This window comes from Cyclopterus lumpus, chromosome 19, assembly GCF_009769545.1.
Source record: "Cyclopterus lumpus isolate fCycLum1 chromosome 19, fCycLum1.pri, whole genome shotgun sequence".
NCBI classification, from domain to species: Eukaryota; Metazoa; Chordata; class Actinopteri; order Perciformes; family Cyclopteridae; genus Cyclopterus; species Cyclopterus lumpus.
In genome coordinates, this window is record NC_046984.1 from 18,686,658 (window position 1) to 18,704,066 (window position 17,409).

The 17,409-nt window shown below is 45.5% G+C and overlaps 1 protein-coding gene across 1 annotated transcript; it reads right to left on the bottom strand.

The window, feature by feature from the left end:
* Positions 1–473: 473 nt before the first annotated feature.
* si:ch73-256g18.2 (small integral membrane protein 36) lies at positions 474–830 on the bottom strand. Its single transcript, XM_034558097.1, has one exon. It carries the CDS (start codon positions 828–830, stop codon positions 474–476), a length of 357 nt encoding a protein of 118 aa, XP_034413988.1.
* Between the last annotated feature and the right edge of the window lie 16,579 nt (positions 831–17,409).

The following is a 17,409-nucleotide window of genomic DNA, read 5'->3' on the forward strand; positions in this document are numbered from 1 at the left end:
CTTAATTGAACACGGTTGATTTGTTTTGTGAGATTTTTGTCATTATTTGCTCCTTTTCGTTGACATATGCTCAGTATTCTGATTATTAGGTTGTCACCGACGGTATCGCATGTTTTCTTAGCTTATATTTTGTGTTTTAGTGTAAATGAACAAATGAAATATAGCGACCGATGTCTCTATTGTACATTTTGTGATTGCTCTTCTAAGCTCATTTTCGGTTGTGTTATTAACTTTTGGACATGTTTGCAGGCAGTGGGTGGGGTCAGAGGGGGTCAGGGAGGTCAGGAGGGTCAGGGTCTAGGGGGGGAGGGGGGCTGCTTACCTCCTGCTGACCCACTCAGCAGCTCCTCAAACACATCCAGATGTTAGAAAGTAAAAAAAGAAAGAGTCCAGAACTAAAAACACAGCACAAAGTGACACAACAGCACTTCATGGTTGTCCCCCCTTCCTCCTCCTCCTCCTCCTCCTCTTCCTCAGACCAGAGTACTCCTCTTCTCCCTCTCCCTCTCCCTCTCCCTCTCCCTCTCCCTCTCCCTCTCTCCTCGGTCCCGGCTAAGGTCCGGCGTGGGCAGCTCTCCGTGGCCCGTGTGGCCGGGCTCATAGCGGGCCGAGGCCGGGGAGTTCTGCATGACCACCAGCCGGATGGGCGACTGGCTGGGCGGCGGCGGCGCGCTGTCGGGCGCGTACTCCTTGGTGGGGTCTTTACCCCGGCAGTCGTACAGGATGCAGGAGATCAGGAACACCAGGAGCAGGATGACGTAGCTGGCCACCAGGATGATGAGGTTCAAGGTCACAGGGTCAATCTCCAGGTAGAATTCCATGAACCCCATGGCGCCGCTTCATATCTCGCCCCCGGGGTTCCACAAGGAAAAGGAAGAGGATGTGAGGGAGGACAAGAGAGGTGGAAGATATATCAAAAATAAATAAAAGACGGCGATGATGGACGAGGGGTTGACAGCTGGCTGCTCAGAGAGAGAAAGAGCTAAATACAGCAGAGAGCACAGAGATGAAATGAGAGAGAGACAGATAGAGAGTGGGAAGGAGAGAGGGAGAGAGGGAGATGGAGAGACAGAGAGGGAGAGAGAGGGAGAGAGGGAGAGAGGGAGATGGAGAGACAGAGAGGGAGAGAGAGGGAGAGAGGGAGAGAGGGAGATGGAGAGACAGAGAGGGAGAGAGAGGGAGAGAGAGACGGGATGTGAAGCTTTATGCTTTAATCCTCGCTGCTCCTCCAACCTTGAATTTCAGCAGCCAATGATTAAAGCTGCTCAGTTTTTAATAACTTAAGCCGCCATTTTGATTTCCCCCAAACTGCCCGGCGGCTGAAATGGATGAAAGGGACTTGAACCCAACACCTGTCAGCTTGCCACGAGCGTCACTTTGGGGATTTTGGGAGTCACGTAATATGTATTAATAAACTGCTATTTTATGTCACGCTGACGGATTCTGGTTTGTTTTTACATTTTAAATCAAATTAGTTTAAAAGCAAATCAGTCACAGGATCGAAATATTAGATTTTATGAATATTGCTCTTAGCATGTGAGCATGCTAACAGGATCCAATAAGAACCGATAGGAACCACCTTAGTGCTGATAAAGGACTCATCTCTGTACTGGTCTTGTTAGACCTTAGTGCTGATAAAGGACTCATCTCTGTACTGGTCTTGTTAGACCTTAGTGCTGATAAAGGACTCATCTCTGTACTGGTCTTGTTAGACCTTAGTGCTGATAAAGGACTCATCTCTGTACTGGTCTTGTTAGACCTTAGTGCTGATAAAGGACTCATCTCTGTACTGGTCTTGTTAGACCTTAGTGCTGATAAAGGACTCATCTCTGTACTGGTCTTGTTAGACCTTAGTGCTGATAGAGGACTCGAGCCCCTTGATATGCTGCTATAGGCTTATAGGCTGCTGGGGGATGTTTTAGGATACACTGAGCACCTATCTCCTCTTCTCTCTCTCTCCTTATGGATGAATTCACATCTCTCCATTGCACCTTATTAACTCTGCTTCCTCCCCGGAGTCGTTGTGACTTCACGTCTCATAGGGTCCATTGGACCTGGAGGTGTCTGATGCTGGTGAACCGGCCTCCCATTGGCCCTGCTGATGCCCCGCCCCCCCCTCCTCTCTACCTCCTTCTGTTTCATGGATTGTGGAGGTCCATTCATACAATAATTATTATATTTACAGTGTATTTATTGTTTCCTCACAGCCTCCTGCAGTGGTTCAGGTACGGCCAGACAGAGGAGAACACCTGCTGGATGTTTTCTTCTGTTTTAGCTCCTGGAATTCAACACAATATTTATTATTTTACACTTTTTCATCGTTAAGTTGACAAAACTCCAGATATTTAAAAACTAAATAAATGAACCCTGAAATCTACTTTAAGGAGCCCTCACACCTCTTTCAGTCACTCATATTGATCAATCATGACTATATATATTATATATATATATAATGTATATATAACACATAAAAATGTAAACATATATATATATTACCAGTCAGAAATATTTTTCCAGTTGCGAAGACGGTGACGGACACGCCGTTGATGCCTTTAAGGAAGAGAGCAGGAAACAGCTCTGGTTCATAACTGTGAAGTACAAGTACTACATGAGAATACACAATGTACAAGTACTACATGAGAATACACGATGTACAAGTACTACATGAGAATACACGATGTACAAGTACTGCATGAGAATACACGATGTACAAGTACTACATGAGAATACACAATGTACAAGTACTACATGAGAATACACAATGTACAAGTACTACATGAGAATACACGATGTACAAGTACTACATGAGAATACACGATGTACAAGTACTACATAAGAATACACGATGTACAAGTACTACATGAGAATACACGATGTACAAGTACTGCATGAGAATACACATGTACTGCATGAGAATACACAAGTACTGCATGATAATACACATGTACTGCATGAGAATACACAAGTACTGCATGATAATACACATGTACTGCATGAGAATACACATGTACTGCATGATAATACACATGTACTGCATGATAATACACATGTACTTCATGAGAATACACATGTACTGCATGATAATACACATGTACTTCATGAGAATACACATGTACTTCATGAGAATACACATGTACTTCATGATAATACACATGTACTGCATGATAATACACATGTACTTCATGATAATACACATGTACTGCATGATAATACACATGTACTGCATGAGAATACACAAGTACTGCATGATAATACACATGTACTGCATGATAATACACATGTACTTCATGAGAATACACATGTACTTCATGATAATACACATGTACTGCATGATAATACACATGTACTTCATGATAATACACATGTACTGCATGATAATACACATGTACTTCATGATAATACACATGTACTGCATGATAATACACATGTACTTCATGATAATACACATGTACTGCATGATAATACACATGTACTGCATGAGAATACACATGTACTGCATGAGAATACACAAGTACTGCATGATAATACACATGTACTGCATGAGAATACACAAGTACTGCATGATAATACACATGTACTGCATGAGAATACACATGTACTGCATGATAATACACATGTACTGCATGATAATACACATGTACTTCATGAGAATACACATGTACTGCATGATAATACACATGTACTTCATGAGAATACACATGTACTTCATGAGAATACACATGTACTTCATGATAATACACATGTACTGCATGATAATACACATGTACTTCATGATAATACACATGTACTGCATGATAATACACATGTACTGCATGAGAATACACAAGTACTGCATGATAATACACATGTACTGCATGATAATACACATGTACTTCATGAGAATACACATGTACTTCATGATAATACACATGTACTGCATGATAATACACATGTACTTCATGATAATACACATGTACTGCATGATAATACACATTCAATTCAATTCAGTTTATTTTGTATAGCCCAATATCACAAATGACAAATTATCTCCAATCCATGAAACAGAAGGAGGTAACGTGATTGATAATACACATGAACGTCATGAGAATGCACGTGTCACATGACCTGGACAGGTGATGTTGGGCCAGCTTTTCCAGTATGATGGGGAACACCTGGCAGTTGGCCACGATGTTCTGGATCTTGAAGTCCAGGAAGCAGGCGGGGAACCCGAGCTGCTGCACAATGCGGCAGAACCTCCTGGAGGCCAGCCGCGAGTTCTCCACACTGCACAAACACACCGGGGGGGAAGGAGGAGGGGGGGGGGGGTCAATGCACCGCCCACTGAACACCTGCAGAACAGACGCAACGGACCTGTTGGTTCCCGAACACACCACCTGTCCAGAACTGTAGAACAACGCCGTGGCTGCCGGCTTACGGAGCCTCATGATGAGCGCCTTGAACACCTGCAACACAGCGGGTCACAGGTCACAGGTCACGGGTCACAGGTCACGGGTCACAGGTCACAGGTCACAGGTCACGGGTCACAGGTCACGGGTCACAGGTCACGGGTCACAGGTCACAGGTCACGGGTCACAGGTCACGGGTCACGGGTCACAGGTCACAGGTCACGGGTCACAGGTCACAGGTCACAGGTCACGGGTCACATTCAGTTTTTTTATATTCAGTTTATTTTGTATAGCCCAATATCACAAATTACAAACTCCCCTCAGAGGGCTTTACAATCTGTACACATACGACATCCCTGACCTTTGACCTCACATCGGATCAGGAACAACTCCCCAAAAATAACCTTTGTCGTGGTTCACAGGTCACGGGTTACGGGTCACGGGTCACAGGTCACGGATCATGGGTCACGGGTTACAGGTCGTGGTTCACAGGTCACGGGTTACGGGTCACAGGTCACAGGTTACGGCTCTGCTCAGTGAACATGAGTACTGGCTGAAGGTAAATGATAACGTTCTCATGATGCGTTCAGGCTCTGCTCAGTGAACATGAGTACTGGCTGAAGGTAAATGATAACGTTCTCATGATGCGTTCAGGCTCTGCTCAGTGAACATGAGTACTGGCTGAAGGTAAATGATAACGTTCTCATGATGCGTTCAGGCTCCGCTCAGTGAACATGAGTACTGGCTGAAGGTAAATGATAACGTTCTCATGGTGCGTTCAGGCTCTGCTCAGTGAACATGAGTACTGGCTGAAGGTACATGATAACGTTCTCATGATGCGTTCAGGCTCCGCTCAGTGAACATGAGTACTGGCTGAAGGTAAATGATAACGTTCTCATGATGCGTTCAGGCTCCGCTCAGTGAACATGAGTACTGGCTGAAGGTACATGATAACGTTCTCATGATGCGTTCAGGCTCTGCTCAGTGAACATGAGTACTGGCTGAAGGTACATGATAACGTTCTCATGATGCGTTCAGGCTCCGCTCAGTGAACATGAGTACTGGCAGAAGGTAAATGATAACGTTCTCATGGTGCGTTCAGGCTCCGCTCAGTGAACATGAGTACTGGCAGAAGGTAAATGATAACGTTCTCATGGTGCGTTCAGGCTCTGCTCAGTGAACATGAGTACTGGCAGAAGGTAAATGATAACGTTCTCATGGTGCGTTCAGGCTCTGCTCAGTGAATATGAGTACTGGCCGAAGGTAAATGATAACGTTCTCATGGTGCGTTCAGGCTCTGCTCAGTGAACATGAGTACTGGCTGAAGGTACATGATAACGTTCTCATGATGCGTTCAGGCTCCGCTCAGTGAACATGAGTACTGGCTGAAGGTAAATGATAACGTTCTCATGGTGCGTTCAGGCTCTGCTCAGTGAACATGAGTACTGGCTGAAGGTAAATGATAACGTTCTCATGGTGCGTTCAGGCTCTGCTCAGTGAACATGAGTACTGGCTGAAGGTAAATGATAACGTTCTCATGGTGCGTTCAGGCTCTGCTCAGTGAACATGAGTACTGGCCGAAGGTAAATGATAACGTTCTCATGATGCGTTCAGGCTCTGCTCAGTGAACAGGAGTACTGGCCGAAGGTAAATGATAACGTTCTCATGATGTGTTCAGGCTGGTGATCTCAAGTGTGTCTCTAGTGGTCTCTGGTGGTCTCTGGTGATCTCAAGTGTGTCTCTGGTGGTCTCTGGTGATCTCTGGTGATCTCAAGTGTGTCTCTAGTGGTCTCTGGTGGTCTCTGGTGATCTCAAGTGTGTCTCTAGTGGTCTCTGGTGGTCTCTGGTGATCTCAAGTTTGTCTCTAGTGGTCTCTGGTGGTCTCTGGTGATCTCAAGTTTGTCTCTAGTGGTCTCTGGTGGTCTCTAGTGTCAGTACCTTTGGTTTGTACTCTACATTCAGAGCTTCGTGAGCTATGACGTTCAGGTCCAGGAAGCAGCCCAGATTCACCGTGGCAATGATGTTCCTGCAGACAAACATACTAAGGTTCTTTTCCCAACGGCACCTGAACACAACGCGACACTTAGGACCACAAAACTAACAAGAGGAGGGTCATGTGATGCGGTCAAAAGCTCCAGAGCAGCTGCTGAATGAACCCTGTGGGGACTCACTGTATCTTGGGCAGAACGTCTGGGGTCACTGGGGTCACGGGGGTCACGGGGGTCACGGACGCCCCCCCTGGGAGGTTGGCTTCTGCTTCGGGATTCTGGGATCTGTAGTCCAGACCAGTGCTGCTGTCCTTGTCTGCTGGTGTTGAAACCTCGTGATGACGTCATACTTCTATACTATATTATTACTTTTTATGACTTTAACAAACATACTGCTATTTTGTATTGTTTTACTTTTTTTACCAAACTTTACAGACTTTTATAAAACTTTTTAAAACAATCTATACAGATTTTTTTTTTAACTTAAAAAAAAAACTTTTAAAAGTTGAATTTAAGAAATTGTGTAAAATCGAGAAAATGACCCCAGAGGGTTAACAAACTATACCGTAGGTTTAATGTAGTATATATACTAATAGTAACTTTACAAACTATACCGTAGGTTTAATGTAGTATATATACTAATAGTAACTTTACAAACTATACCGTAGGTTTAATGTAGTATATATACTAATAGTAACTTTACAAACTATACCGTAGGTTTAATGTAGTATATATACTAATAGTAACTTTACAAACTATAATGACTTTTCAAAACGTTGTTCTGTTGTGTAAACAAAGAGCCTCTCTGCTCCAGAAGACGCTCTGGTACCTGAGTCGCCCGGGAACAGCGTCAGCAGCTCATCAGGAAGTGAGAAGATGTCCTCCTCCTCCTCCTCCTCCTCCTCCTCCTCCATCTTCATCTCCGAGGGGTCCTGCAGCGAGAGACTACACATCTGAGTTTCTTTTCTACATGTTCCTCAGCAGAACCCAATGAAAGAACCCATTGGGTAAGGTTCTCCAAACAGCGACACATGTGAATCAATCCGCCACAGAAAATAGTCCCCAACACATCTCCTCCTGCTCGGTGACATGAAACATGAAACCACTGTGAGACTCTACCAGTCTGTGAGTGCAATGCATTGTGGGAATCCCGTTCACAGTAATGTACTGCTGTGTGTCGGTTACACTTCCTCTCGGTCACAGTCAGATACTTGAATGTAAACTGGTGAATGAATGTGATGTTTTTAAGGTCTTCAGGTACTCACATTAGCAATGTGTCTGTCAAAGTATCGCTCCAGCAATGACTCGTCCATGACTGCTTCCAGATGTCAGTCTAAAGGAACTAATATTTAACTCAAGTTATGATATGTATATGTACTGTATACTCTCTCAGTGCATGAACTCTGTTGCAAAGAGACAAAGATGAATATCAACTTGTTTCTTTTCAAAAACCTTTGAAGAAACCAAAAGATGTTGATGAAACTAAAGTTTTCCTTTATTTATTATTTCACATCTTTTATTTGCTCTCATGTCTCGTTTTCTTCAGATATATTTGTGTAAAGTGCACCATATTTATTATTATTATTTATTATTATTAATATAATATTTTTATATATGTTATTAGAATATAATATAATAATATACTGTAATATTACAAATAAATCACCATCTGCACAGTATTTATTATTATTATTATTATTAATATATTTTAATAATATATATATAATAAGATAATAATAATAATATACTGTAATACAACAAATAAATCACCATCTGCACAGTATTTATTATTATTATTATTAATATATTGTAATAATATATATATAATAAGATAATAATAATAATATACTGTAATATAACAAATAAATCACCATCTGCAAAGTATTTATTATTATAATTAGATTATATATTATTATTATATCACATTATAATTATATTATATAATAATAATATACTGTCATTTTAAAAATAGATCACCATCTTCATAAAAAAAATCCCCGAATCGAGAAATAAGAAAAACATAAAGTATTAAAGAGACAATTTGCTGTTGCTACGCTAAACATGTTCTTTAATAATTAATGTTTGAGGACAATTAATAAATGTCAGCAATATTTTTATTTTATATGAATTCTTGTGTTTTCTATCATCCTTTGTAAATAAACGTGTTGGTATTAACCGTAAAGGACCATAACACCAGTTATTCTACTAATGCTGTAGTTTATTAAAAGACTGTTTAAATTAACTACATATATAAAACTGTATATGTATATATATATATATATATATATATAGTTTTATATATATATAATAAACTACATATATAAAACTGTATATATATATATATATAGTTGTATATATATCCATCCATCCATCCATTATCACCCGCTTATCCGGGGTCGGGTCGCGGTGGCAGCAGGTTCAGCAGGCCGACCCAGGCTTCCCTCTCACCCGCAACACTTTCCAGCTCATTCTGGGGGATCCCGAGGCGTTCCAAGGCCAGCCGGGAGATATAATCCCTCCAGCGTGTCCTCGGTCTTCCCCGGGGCCTCCTACCAGTTGGACGTGCCCGGAAAACCTCTAATGGGAGGCGTCCAGGAGGCATCCTGACTAGATGAACCACCTCAGCTGACTCCTTTGGACACGAAGGAGCAGCGACTCGACTCCAAGCTCCCCCCTGATGTCCGAGCTCCTTACCCGATCTCTAAGGCTGAGCCCGGCCACCCTACGGAGGAAGGTCATTTCGGCCGCTTGTATCCGAGATCTCGTTCTTTCGGTCACGACCCAGAGTTCGTGACCATAGGTGAGGGTTGGAACGTAGACCGACCAGTAAATGGAGAGCTTTGCCTTCCGGCTCAGCTCCCTCTTCACTAAGACGGACCGGTACAGCGCCTGTTTTACTGCTGCAGCCGCACCGATCCGCCTATCGATCTCCCGCTCCACCTTACCCTCACTCGTGAACAAGACCCCGAGATACTTGAACTCCTTCGCTTGGGGTAGGCAGTTTGCCCCCACCTGGAGGGAGCAATCCGCCGGTTTCCGGCAGAGCACCATGGCCTCAGATTTGGAGGTGCTAACTCTCATCCCTGCCGCTTCGCACTCGGCTGCAAAACGCCCCAGTGAATGCTGGAGGTCACGGTCCGAGGAGGCAAACAGGACCACATCATCCGCAAACAGCAGAGAGGCGATCCCGAGACTCCCGAACCGGATCCTCTCCGCCCCCTGGCTGCGCCTAGATATCCTGTCCATGAAGGTCACGAACAGGACCGGTGATAAAGGGCAGCCCTGGCGGAGGCCAACACCCACCGGGAACGTGTCTGACTTACTACCGAGGAGACGAACACAGCTCCTACTGCAGGCATACAGAGACCGGATGGCCCGTGCCAACGGGTCCGGCACCCCATACTCCCGCAGCACCCCCCACAAAAACCCCCGAGGGACCCGGTCGAAAGCCTTCTCCAGGTCTACAAAGCACATGTAAACTGGTTGGGCAAACTCCCAGGACCCCTCCAGTAATCTTGCGAGGGTAAAGAGCTGGTCCACTGTTCCACGACCGGGACGGAATCCGCACTGTTCGTCCTGAATCTGAGGTTCGACAAGCGGTCGGAGCCTCCTCTCCAGCACCCTGGCATAAGCTTTTCCCGGGAGGCTGAGCAGTGTGATACCACGATAGTTCGAGCACACTCTCCGGTCCCCCTTCTTGAAGATGGGAACCACCACCCCGGTCTGCCAGTCCATGGGCACTGTTCCCGACCCCCATGCGACACTGAAAAGGCGTGTCAACCAAGACAGGCCAACAATGTCCAGCGCTTTCAGCATCTCAGGGCGGATCTCATCCACCCCTGGCGCCTTGCCACCAAGGAGCTTTTTGACTACCTTAGCGACCTCTGCCAGGGATATGGGTGAATCCACCCCAAAGTCTTCCGGCGCTGCCCCCTCTCCGGGGGACATGTTGGCCGGGTTTAGGAGTTCCTCAAAGTGCTCTTTCCACCGCCCGACGATGTCCCCAGTCCGGGTCAGCAGTTCCCCCCCCCTGCTGAGAACAGCCTGGGGTAGACCCTGCTTTCCCTTCCTGAGCCGTCGGATGGTTTGCCAGAACTTCCTTGAGGCCAACCGAAAGTCCTTCTCCATGGCCTCCCCGAACTCCTCCCATGCCCGAGTTTTAGCCTCCGCGACCATCGTCGCTGCAGCCCTTCTGGCCCGCCGGTACCCGTCAGCTGCTTCAGGAGACCCCTAGGCCAGCCAGGCCCGAAAGGCCTCCTTCTTCAGTTTGACGGCTTCCCTCACCCCCGGTGTCCACCACCGGGTTCTAGGGTTGCCGCCACGACAGGCACCGATGACCTTCCGGCCACAGCCCCGAGCAGCCGCGTCCACAATAGAGGCTTTGAACAAGGTCCACTCGGATTCCATGTCCCCAGCCTCCCTCGGGATTTGTGAGAAGTTCTTCCGGAGGTGGGAGTTGAAGACCTCCCGGACAGGATCCTCTGCCAGACGTTCCCAGTTCACCCTCACTACACGTTTGGGCTTGCCAGGTCTCTCTAGCCGAGTCCCCCGCCATCTGATCCAACTCACCACCAGGTGGTGATCAGTTGACAGCTCTGCTCCTCTCTTCACCCGAGTGTCCAAGACATACGGCCGCAGATCAGATGATACGATTACAAAGTCGATCATTGATCTCCGGCCTAAGGTGTTCTGGTACCAGGTACACTTATGAGCCACCTTATGTTCGAACATGGTGTTTGTTATGGACAAACTGTGGCTAGCACAGAAGTCCAACAACAAAACACCATTCGGGTTCAGATCGGGCAAGCCGTTCCTCCCAATCACGCCCCGCCAGGTTTCTCTGTCATTGCCCACGTGAGCGTTGAAGTCTCCCAGGAGAACTATGGAGTCGGCAGGCGGCGCCCTTTCCAGGACCCCTCCCACCGACTCCAAGAAGGCCGGATACTCCGAAATGCTGTTCGGTGCATAAGCACAAACAACAGTCAGAGCCTTACTCCCCGCAACCCGTAGGCGCAGGGAGGCGACCCTCTCGTTCCCCGGGGAAAACTCCAACACAGCGGCGCTCAGCCGGGGGCTCGTGAGTATCCCCACTCCCGCCCGGCGCCTCTCACCCTGGGCAACTCCAGAAAAGGACAAAGTCCAACCCTTCTCCAGAAGCTTGGTTCCAGAGCCCATGCTGTGCGTGGAGGTGAGCCCAACTATATCTAGCTGGTACCGCTCTACCTCCTGCACCAGCTCCGGCTCTTTCCCCGCTAGTGAGGTGACGTTCCACGTCCCTAGAGCTAGTCTATGCCGCCGGCGATCGGCCCGCCCAGGTCTCCCGCCTGGCCCGCCGCCCGGTCTACATAGCACCCGACCCCGATAATTCTCCCTGCGGGTGGTGGGTCCACAGGGTGACAGCTGCTCCATGTTGTTCTTTCGGGCTGAGCCCGACCGGGCCCCATGGGCGAAAGCCCGGCCACCAGACGCTCGCCGACGAGCTCCCCTCCTGGGTCTGGCTCCGGGAGGGTGCCCCGGTTTCCCTTGTCCGGGCAAGGTGGCTACAATCCGTGGGCTGCTTATCATCAGGGTTTGTTGAACCGCTCTTAGTCTGGGCTCTCCCCCGAGACCTGTTTGCCTTGGGAGACCCTACCAGGGGCTGACGCCCCGGACAACATAGCTCCCAGGATCACTGAGCCACTCAAACTCCTCCACCACGTTAAGGTGGCGATTCATATGTCTGTATATATATAATAAACTATATATATATAGAACTGTATATGTATATAAATAGTTTTATATATATATAATAAACTATATATATATATAAAACTGTATATATATATATAGTTATATATATATATTATAAACTATATATATATATACAACTGTATATATATAGTTGTATATATATAATAAACTATATATATAAAACTGTATATGTATATTTATATAGTTGTATATATATAATAAACTATATATATACAAAACTGTATATGTATATTTATATATATTTTTATATATATATATAATAAACTATATATATATATAAAACTGTATATATATATATATATTTTTATATATATATATATATATATATATATATAATAAACAATATATATATATAAAACTGTATATGTATATATATATATTTTTATATATATATATATATAATAAACTATATATATAAAACTGTATATATATATAGTTCTATATATATATATATATATAAAACTGTATATGTATATTTATATATAGTTTTATATATATATAATAAACTATATATATATATATAAAACTGTATATGTATATTTATATATATATATAATAACTTGAGTTATTTAAAGACTGTTTAAATAAACTTCAACATAATACCGGTAAATCACAGACTTGAGATCATAAGTTGTTGTTGTTGTTATTTTTGTTTATCTGATTCCAGAAGCAGCTTCTGAACATAAACAACCTCCTTCCTGTCTGCAGTTATCTGACTGCTTCATCTGTCCTCTCCTCTCCTTTCCTTTCCTTCTTCCCTTCCTCTTTTCTATTCCCTTCATTCCTTATTCCCTTCTTTCCGTCACATCCCACTTTTCCCTCATTCCCTCCTTTATTTTTGACTTTTCTCTGTTCATCTTTCCTCCCCTTTCCTTCCTTTAACCCCTTTCCTTCCTTTAACCCCTTTCCTTTCCTTCCTTTAACCCCTTTCCTTTCCTTCCTTTAACCCCTTTCCTTCCTTTAACCCCTTTCCTTAGCTTTCCTTTAACCCCTTTCCTTAGCTTTCCTTTCCTCCCTTTAACCCCTTTCCTTAGCTTTCCTTTCCTTCCTTTAACCCCTTTCCTTAGCTTTCCTTTCTTTCCTTTAACCCCTTTCCTTTCCTTAGCTTTCCTTTCTTTCCTTTAACCCCTTTCCTTAGCTTTCCTTTCCTCCCTTTAACCCCTTTCCTTAGCTTTCCTTTAACCCCTTTCCTTCCTTTAACCCCTTTCCTTCCTTCCAACCCCTTTCCTTTCTTTCCTTTAACCCCTTTCCTTAGCTTTCCTTTAACCCCTTTCCTTCCTTTAACCCCTTTCCTTCCTTCCAACCCCTTTCCTTTCTTTCCTTTAACCCCTTTCCTTAGCTTTCCTTTCCTCCCTTAACCCCTTTCCTTAGCTTTACTTTCTTTCCTTTAACCCCTTTCCTTTCCTTAGCTTTCCTTAGCTTTCCTTTAACCCCTTTCCTTCCTTTAACCCCTTTCCTTAGCTTTTCTTTCCTTCCTTTAACCCCTTTCCTTAGCTTTCCTTTAACCCCTTTCCTTCCTTTAACCCCTTTCCTTAGCTTTTCTTTCCTTCCTTTAACCCCTTTCCTTAGCTTTCCTTTCCTTCATTCAACCCCTTTCCTTCCTTTAACGCCTTTCCTTAGCTTTCCTTTCTTTATCTTTTATTTCTTTAGCTTTCCTTTACTTTATTTTCCTGTTCTTAGCTTTAATTTCCTTTCTTTTTCTTCTACACGCCCCCAGAGACACGCCCCCAGAAACATGGACTCAGAGACACGCCTCCAGAGACACGCCCCCAGAAACATGGACTCAGAGACAGGCCCCCAGAGACACGCCCCCAGAAACATGGAACCAGAGACCCGCCCCCAGAGACACTCCCCCCAGAAACATGGACCCAGAGACACGCCCCCAGAGACTTGTCTCCAGTGATACGCCTCCAAAGACACGCCCCCAGAGACAAACACCCAGAGACACGCCCCAAGAGAAACGCCCCCAGAGACTTGTCTCCAGTGACACGCCTCCAGAGACACGCCCCCAGAGACTTCTCCCCAGAGACACGCCCCCAGAGACTTGTCCCCAGGGACACGCCCCCAGAAACACGCCCCCAGAGACTTCTCCCCAGAGACACACCACCAGAGACTTCTCCCCAGAGACACGCCCCCAGAGACATGTCTCCAGAGACCTGTCCCGAGAGACACGCCCCCACAGACCTGTCCCCAGAGACACGCCCCCAGAGACCTGTCCCCAGAGACACGCCCCCAGAGACTTGTCCCCAGAGACATGCCCCCACAGACCTGTCCCCAGAGACACGCCCCCAGAGACTTGTCCCCAGAGACACGCCCCCAGAGACTTGTCCCCAGAGACACGCCCCCACAGACCTGTCCCCAGGGGCAGTGCACAGGGAGCGTCACTCCAGTATGAGCTCGTGGCACTGGGCCGTGCGGTGAGTCCGCCGCAGTGAAACGTGAGCTCGTGTATTTCGGGATGTTTGACTCGCAGGACAAAGACACGTTAGCAGGCGCGAGCCCAGTGTGAGCAGATGTTCCTCTGGGAGGAGGAGAAGAAGAAGAAGAAGAAGAAGAAGAAGAAGAAGAAGAAGAAGAAGAAGAAGAAGAAGAAGAAGAAGAAGAAGAAGAAGAAGAAGAAGAAGAAGAAGAAGAAGAAGAAGAAGAAGAAGAAGAAGAAGTTGTTTCTGCAGAAGAGGAAGAAGGTAAGCTTCTAGTTAACTTAACGTTACCGGACGACATGCCGGTTGTTTAACGGACCGTTTGTTTACTGACGTAACGTCGGGCTTCACCGTGTTTCTGTGCTTCGACTGGTTCAACCGGGTGTTTCCACTTTAATGTCAACACGTTGACCACGTGCTGCTGCTACCTCCTTATAGGGTGGGTAGTTAGTTCACTAACTAGTACTACTCAGGTCTCCTGTCTGCTGTAACCTCCTTATAGGGTGGGTAGTTAGTTCACTAACTAGTACTACTCAGGTCTCCTGTCTGCTGTAACCTCCTTATAGGGTGGGTAGTTAGTTCACTAACTAGTACTACTCAGGTCTCCTGTCTGCTGTAACCTCCTTATAGGGTGGGTAGTTAGTTCACTAACTAGTACTACTCAGGTCTCCTGTCTGCTGTAACCTCCTTATAGGGTGGGTAGTTAGTTCACTAACTAGTACTACTCAGGTCTCCTGTCTGCTGTAACCTCCTTATAGGGTGGGTAGTTAGTTCACTAACTAGTACTACTCAGGTCTCCTGTCTGCTGTAACCTCCTTATAGGGTGGGTAGTTAGTTCACTAACTAGTACTACTCAGGTCTCCTGTCTGCTGTAACCTCCTTATAGGGTGGGTAGTTAGTTCACTAACTAGTACTACTCAGGTCTCCTGTCTGCTGTAACCTCCTTATAGGGTGGGTAGTTAGTTCACTAACTAGTACTACTCAGGTCTCCTGTCTGCTGTAACCTCCTTATAGGGTGGGTAGTTAGTTCACTAACTAGTACTACTCAGGTCTCCTGTCTGCTGTAACCTCCTTATAGGGTGGGTAGTTAGTTCACTAACTAGTACTACTCAGGTCTCCTGTCTGCTGTAACCTCCTTATAGGGTGGGTAGTTAGTTCACTAACTAGTACTACTCAGGTCTCCTGTCTGCTGTAACCTCCTTATAGGGTGGGTAGTTAGTTCACTAACTAGTACTACTCAGGTCTCCTGTCTGCTGTAACCTCCTTATAGGGCGGGTAGTTAACGTTAACTAGCCGTTAACTACCCGCTCCCCTCTGATGCTTGACAGATATGGCTGAAGATGTCCATGGACTCTGACCCCTCCTGTGTTCTTCTGTCGAGGGACTCCAGGACGTCCTGCGTCTTCCAACCAGAAGACGAGAAAGATGACGTCCTGGGAGAGGAGAGGTGTGTGTGTGTGTGTGTGTGTGTGTGTGTGTGTGTGTGTGTGTGTGTGTGTGTGTGTGTGTGTGTGTGTGTGTGTGTGTGTGTGTGTGTGTGTGTGTGTGTCTGTGTCTGTGTCTGTGTCTGTGTCTGTGTCTGTGTCTGTGTGTGTGTGTGTGTGTGTGTGTGTGTGTATACATATATGTGTATTTTTTGCTCGTCTTCTGGCAGAACAACAAGTGAAAAGCTTCAGCTGAAGCTGCTTCTGCTCACAGGTGTTCAGGCTGTGATCCTTTTGTAGTTCTAATGGATGAATCGATCAAAAGGCCTTCGACTCGTTAGCATTCGCCAGAGCAACTCGTTTTGTAGTTCTAAACCAGAGCAACTTGTTTTGTAGTTCTAAACCAGAGCAACTCGTTTTGTAGTTCTAAACCAGAGCAACTCGTTTTGTAGTTCTAATGGATGAATCGATCAAAAGGCCTTCGACTCGTTAGCATTCGCCAGAGCAACTCGTTTTGTAGTTCTAAACCAGAGCAACTCGTTTTGTAGTTCTAAACCAGAGCAACTCGTTTTGTAGTTCTAAACCAGAGCAACTCGTTTTGTAGTTCTAAACCAGAGCAACTCGTTTTGTAGTTCTAAACCAGAGCAACTCGTTTTGTAGTTCTAAACCAGAGCAACTCGTTTTGTAGTTCTAAACCAGAGCAACTCGTTTTGTAGTTCTAATGGATGAATCGTTATGCATCTCGTGACTCAGTCGTTGGGTCACCAGATGAGTCTCTGAGTCTTTGTAGCTCCACCTCCAACTTCTTGACTGTGCAGCTCTGGGCATCAGCTGGTCCTCCTGTGAAGGAGTTGTTACGACCTCTGACCCCTGAAGGTCAAGCTGAGAACCGTAACCATGGAACGAGTGCACATGTTCAGAGTGTCTTTAACGCGTTCTCTGTTCTCCGGTTTCTTCGTCGTGGTTTTAAAGGTGACATGAAAGTTGTGTCTCTTCAGCGTTCTGGAGATGCTGAGCTGCTCCAAGTTCTCCAGCCTGGAGACGTGGCTGTGCATGCCGTCCTCGCTGCTGCTGCCCCGGACCTCCTCCTCCTCCTCCTCCTCCTCCTCCTCACATGCATCCAACCACTCCTCCTCCTCCGACCCCGGAGAGAACGACTCTCCTCTCAGGTCGGTCCAGAGTTATTAAATGTGTGTTATTAAATTAAATACACTGCGGATTCTAAAGAGACTCTTCATGTAGAAGATGCATCGGGACCGTTGGAGGTCGTCAGTTTATTCACGTTTTATTTCTGTAAATTATTCACTAAAACTACTTATTCTTTATTCACACGTTTAGTCTTTTTACCTGGAGACATTTATTCAGTTGGTATGTTAAACACAGACAATAACAGTTGAGAATAAATGTTCATTCATTTACACAATTTAATTACATTTATCAT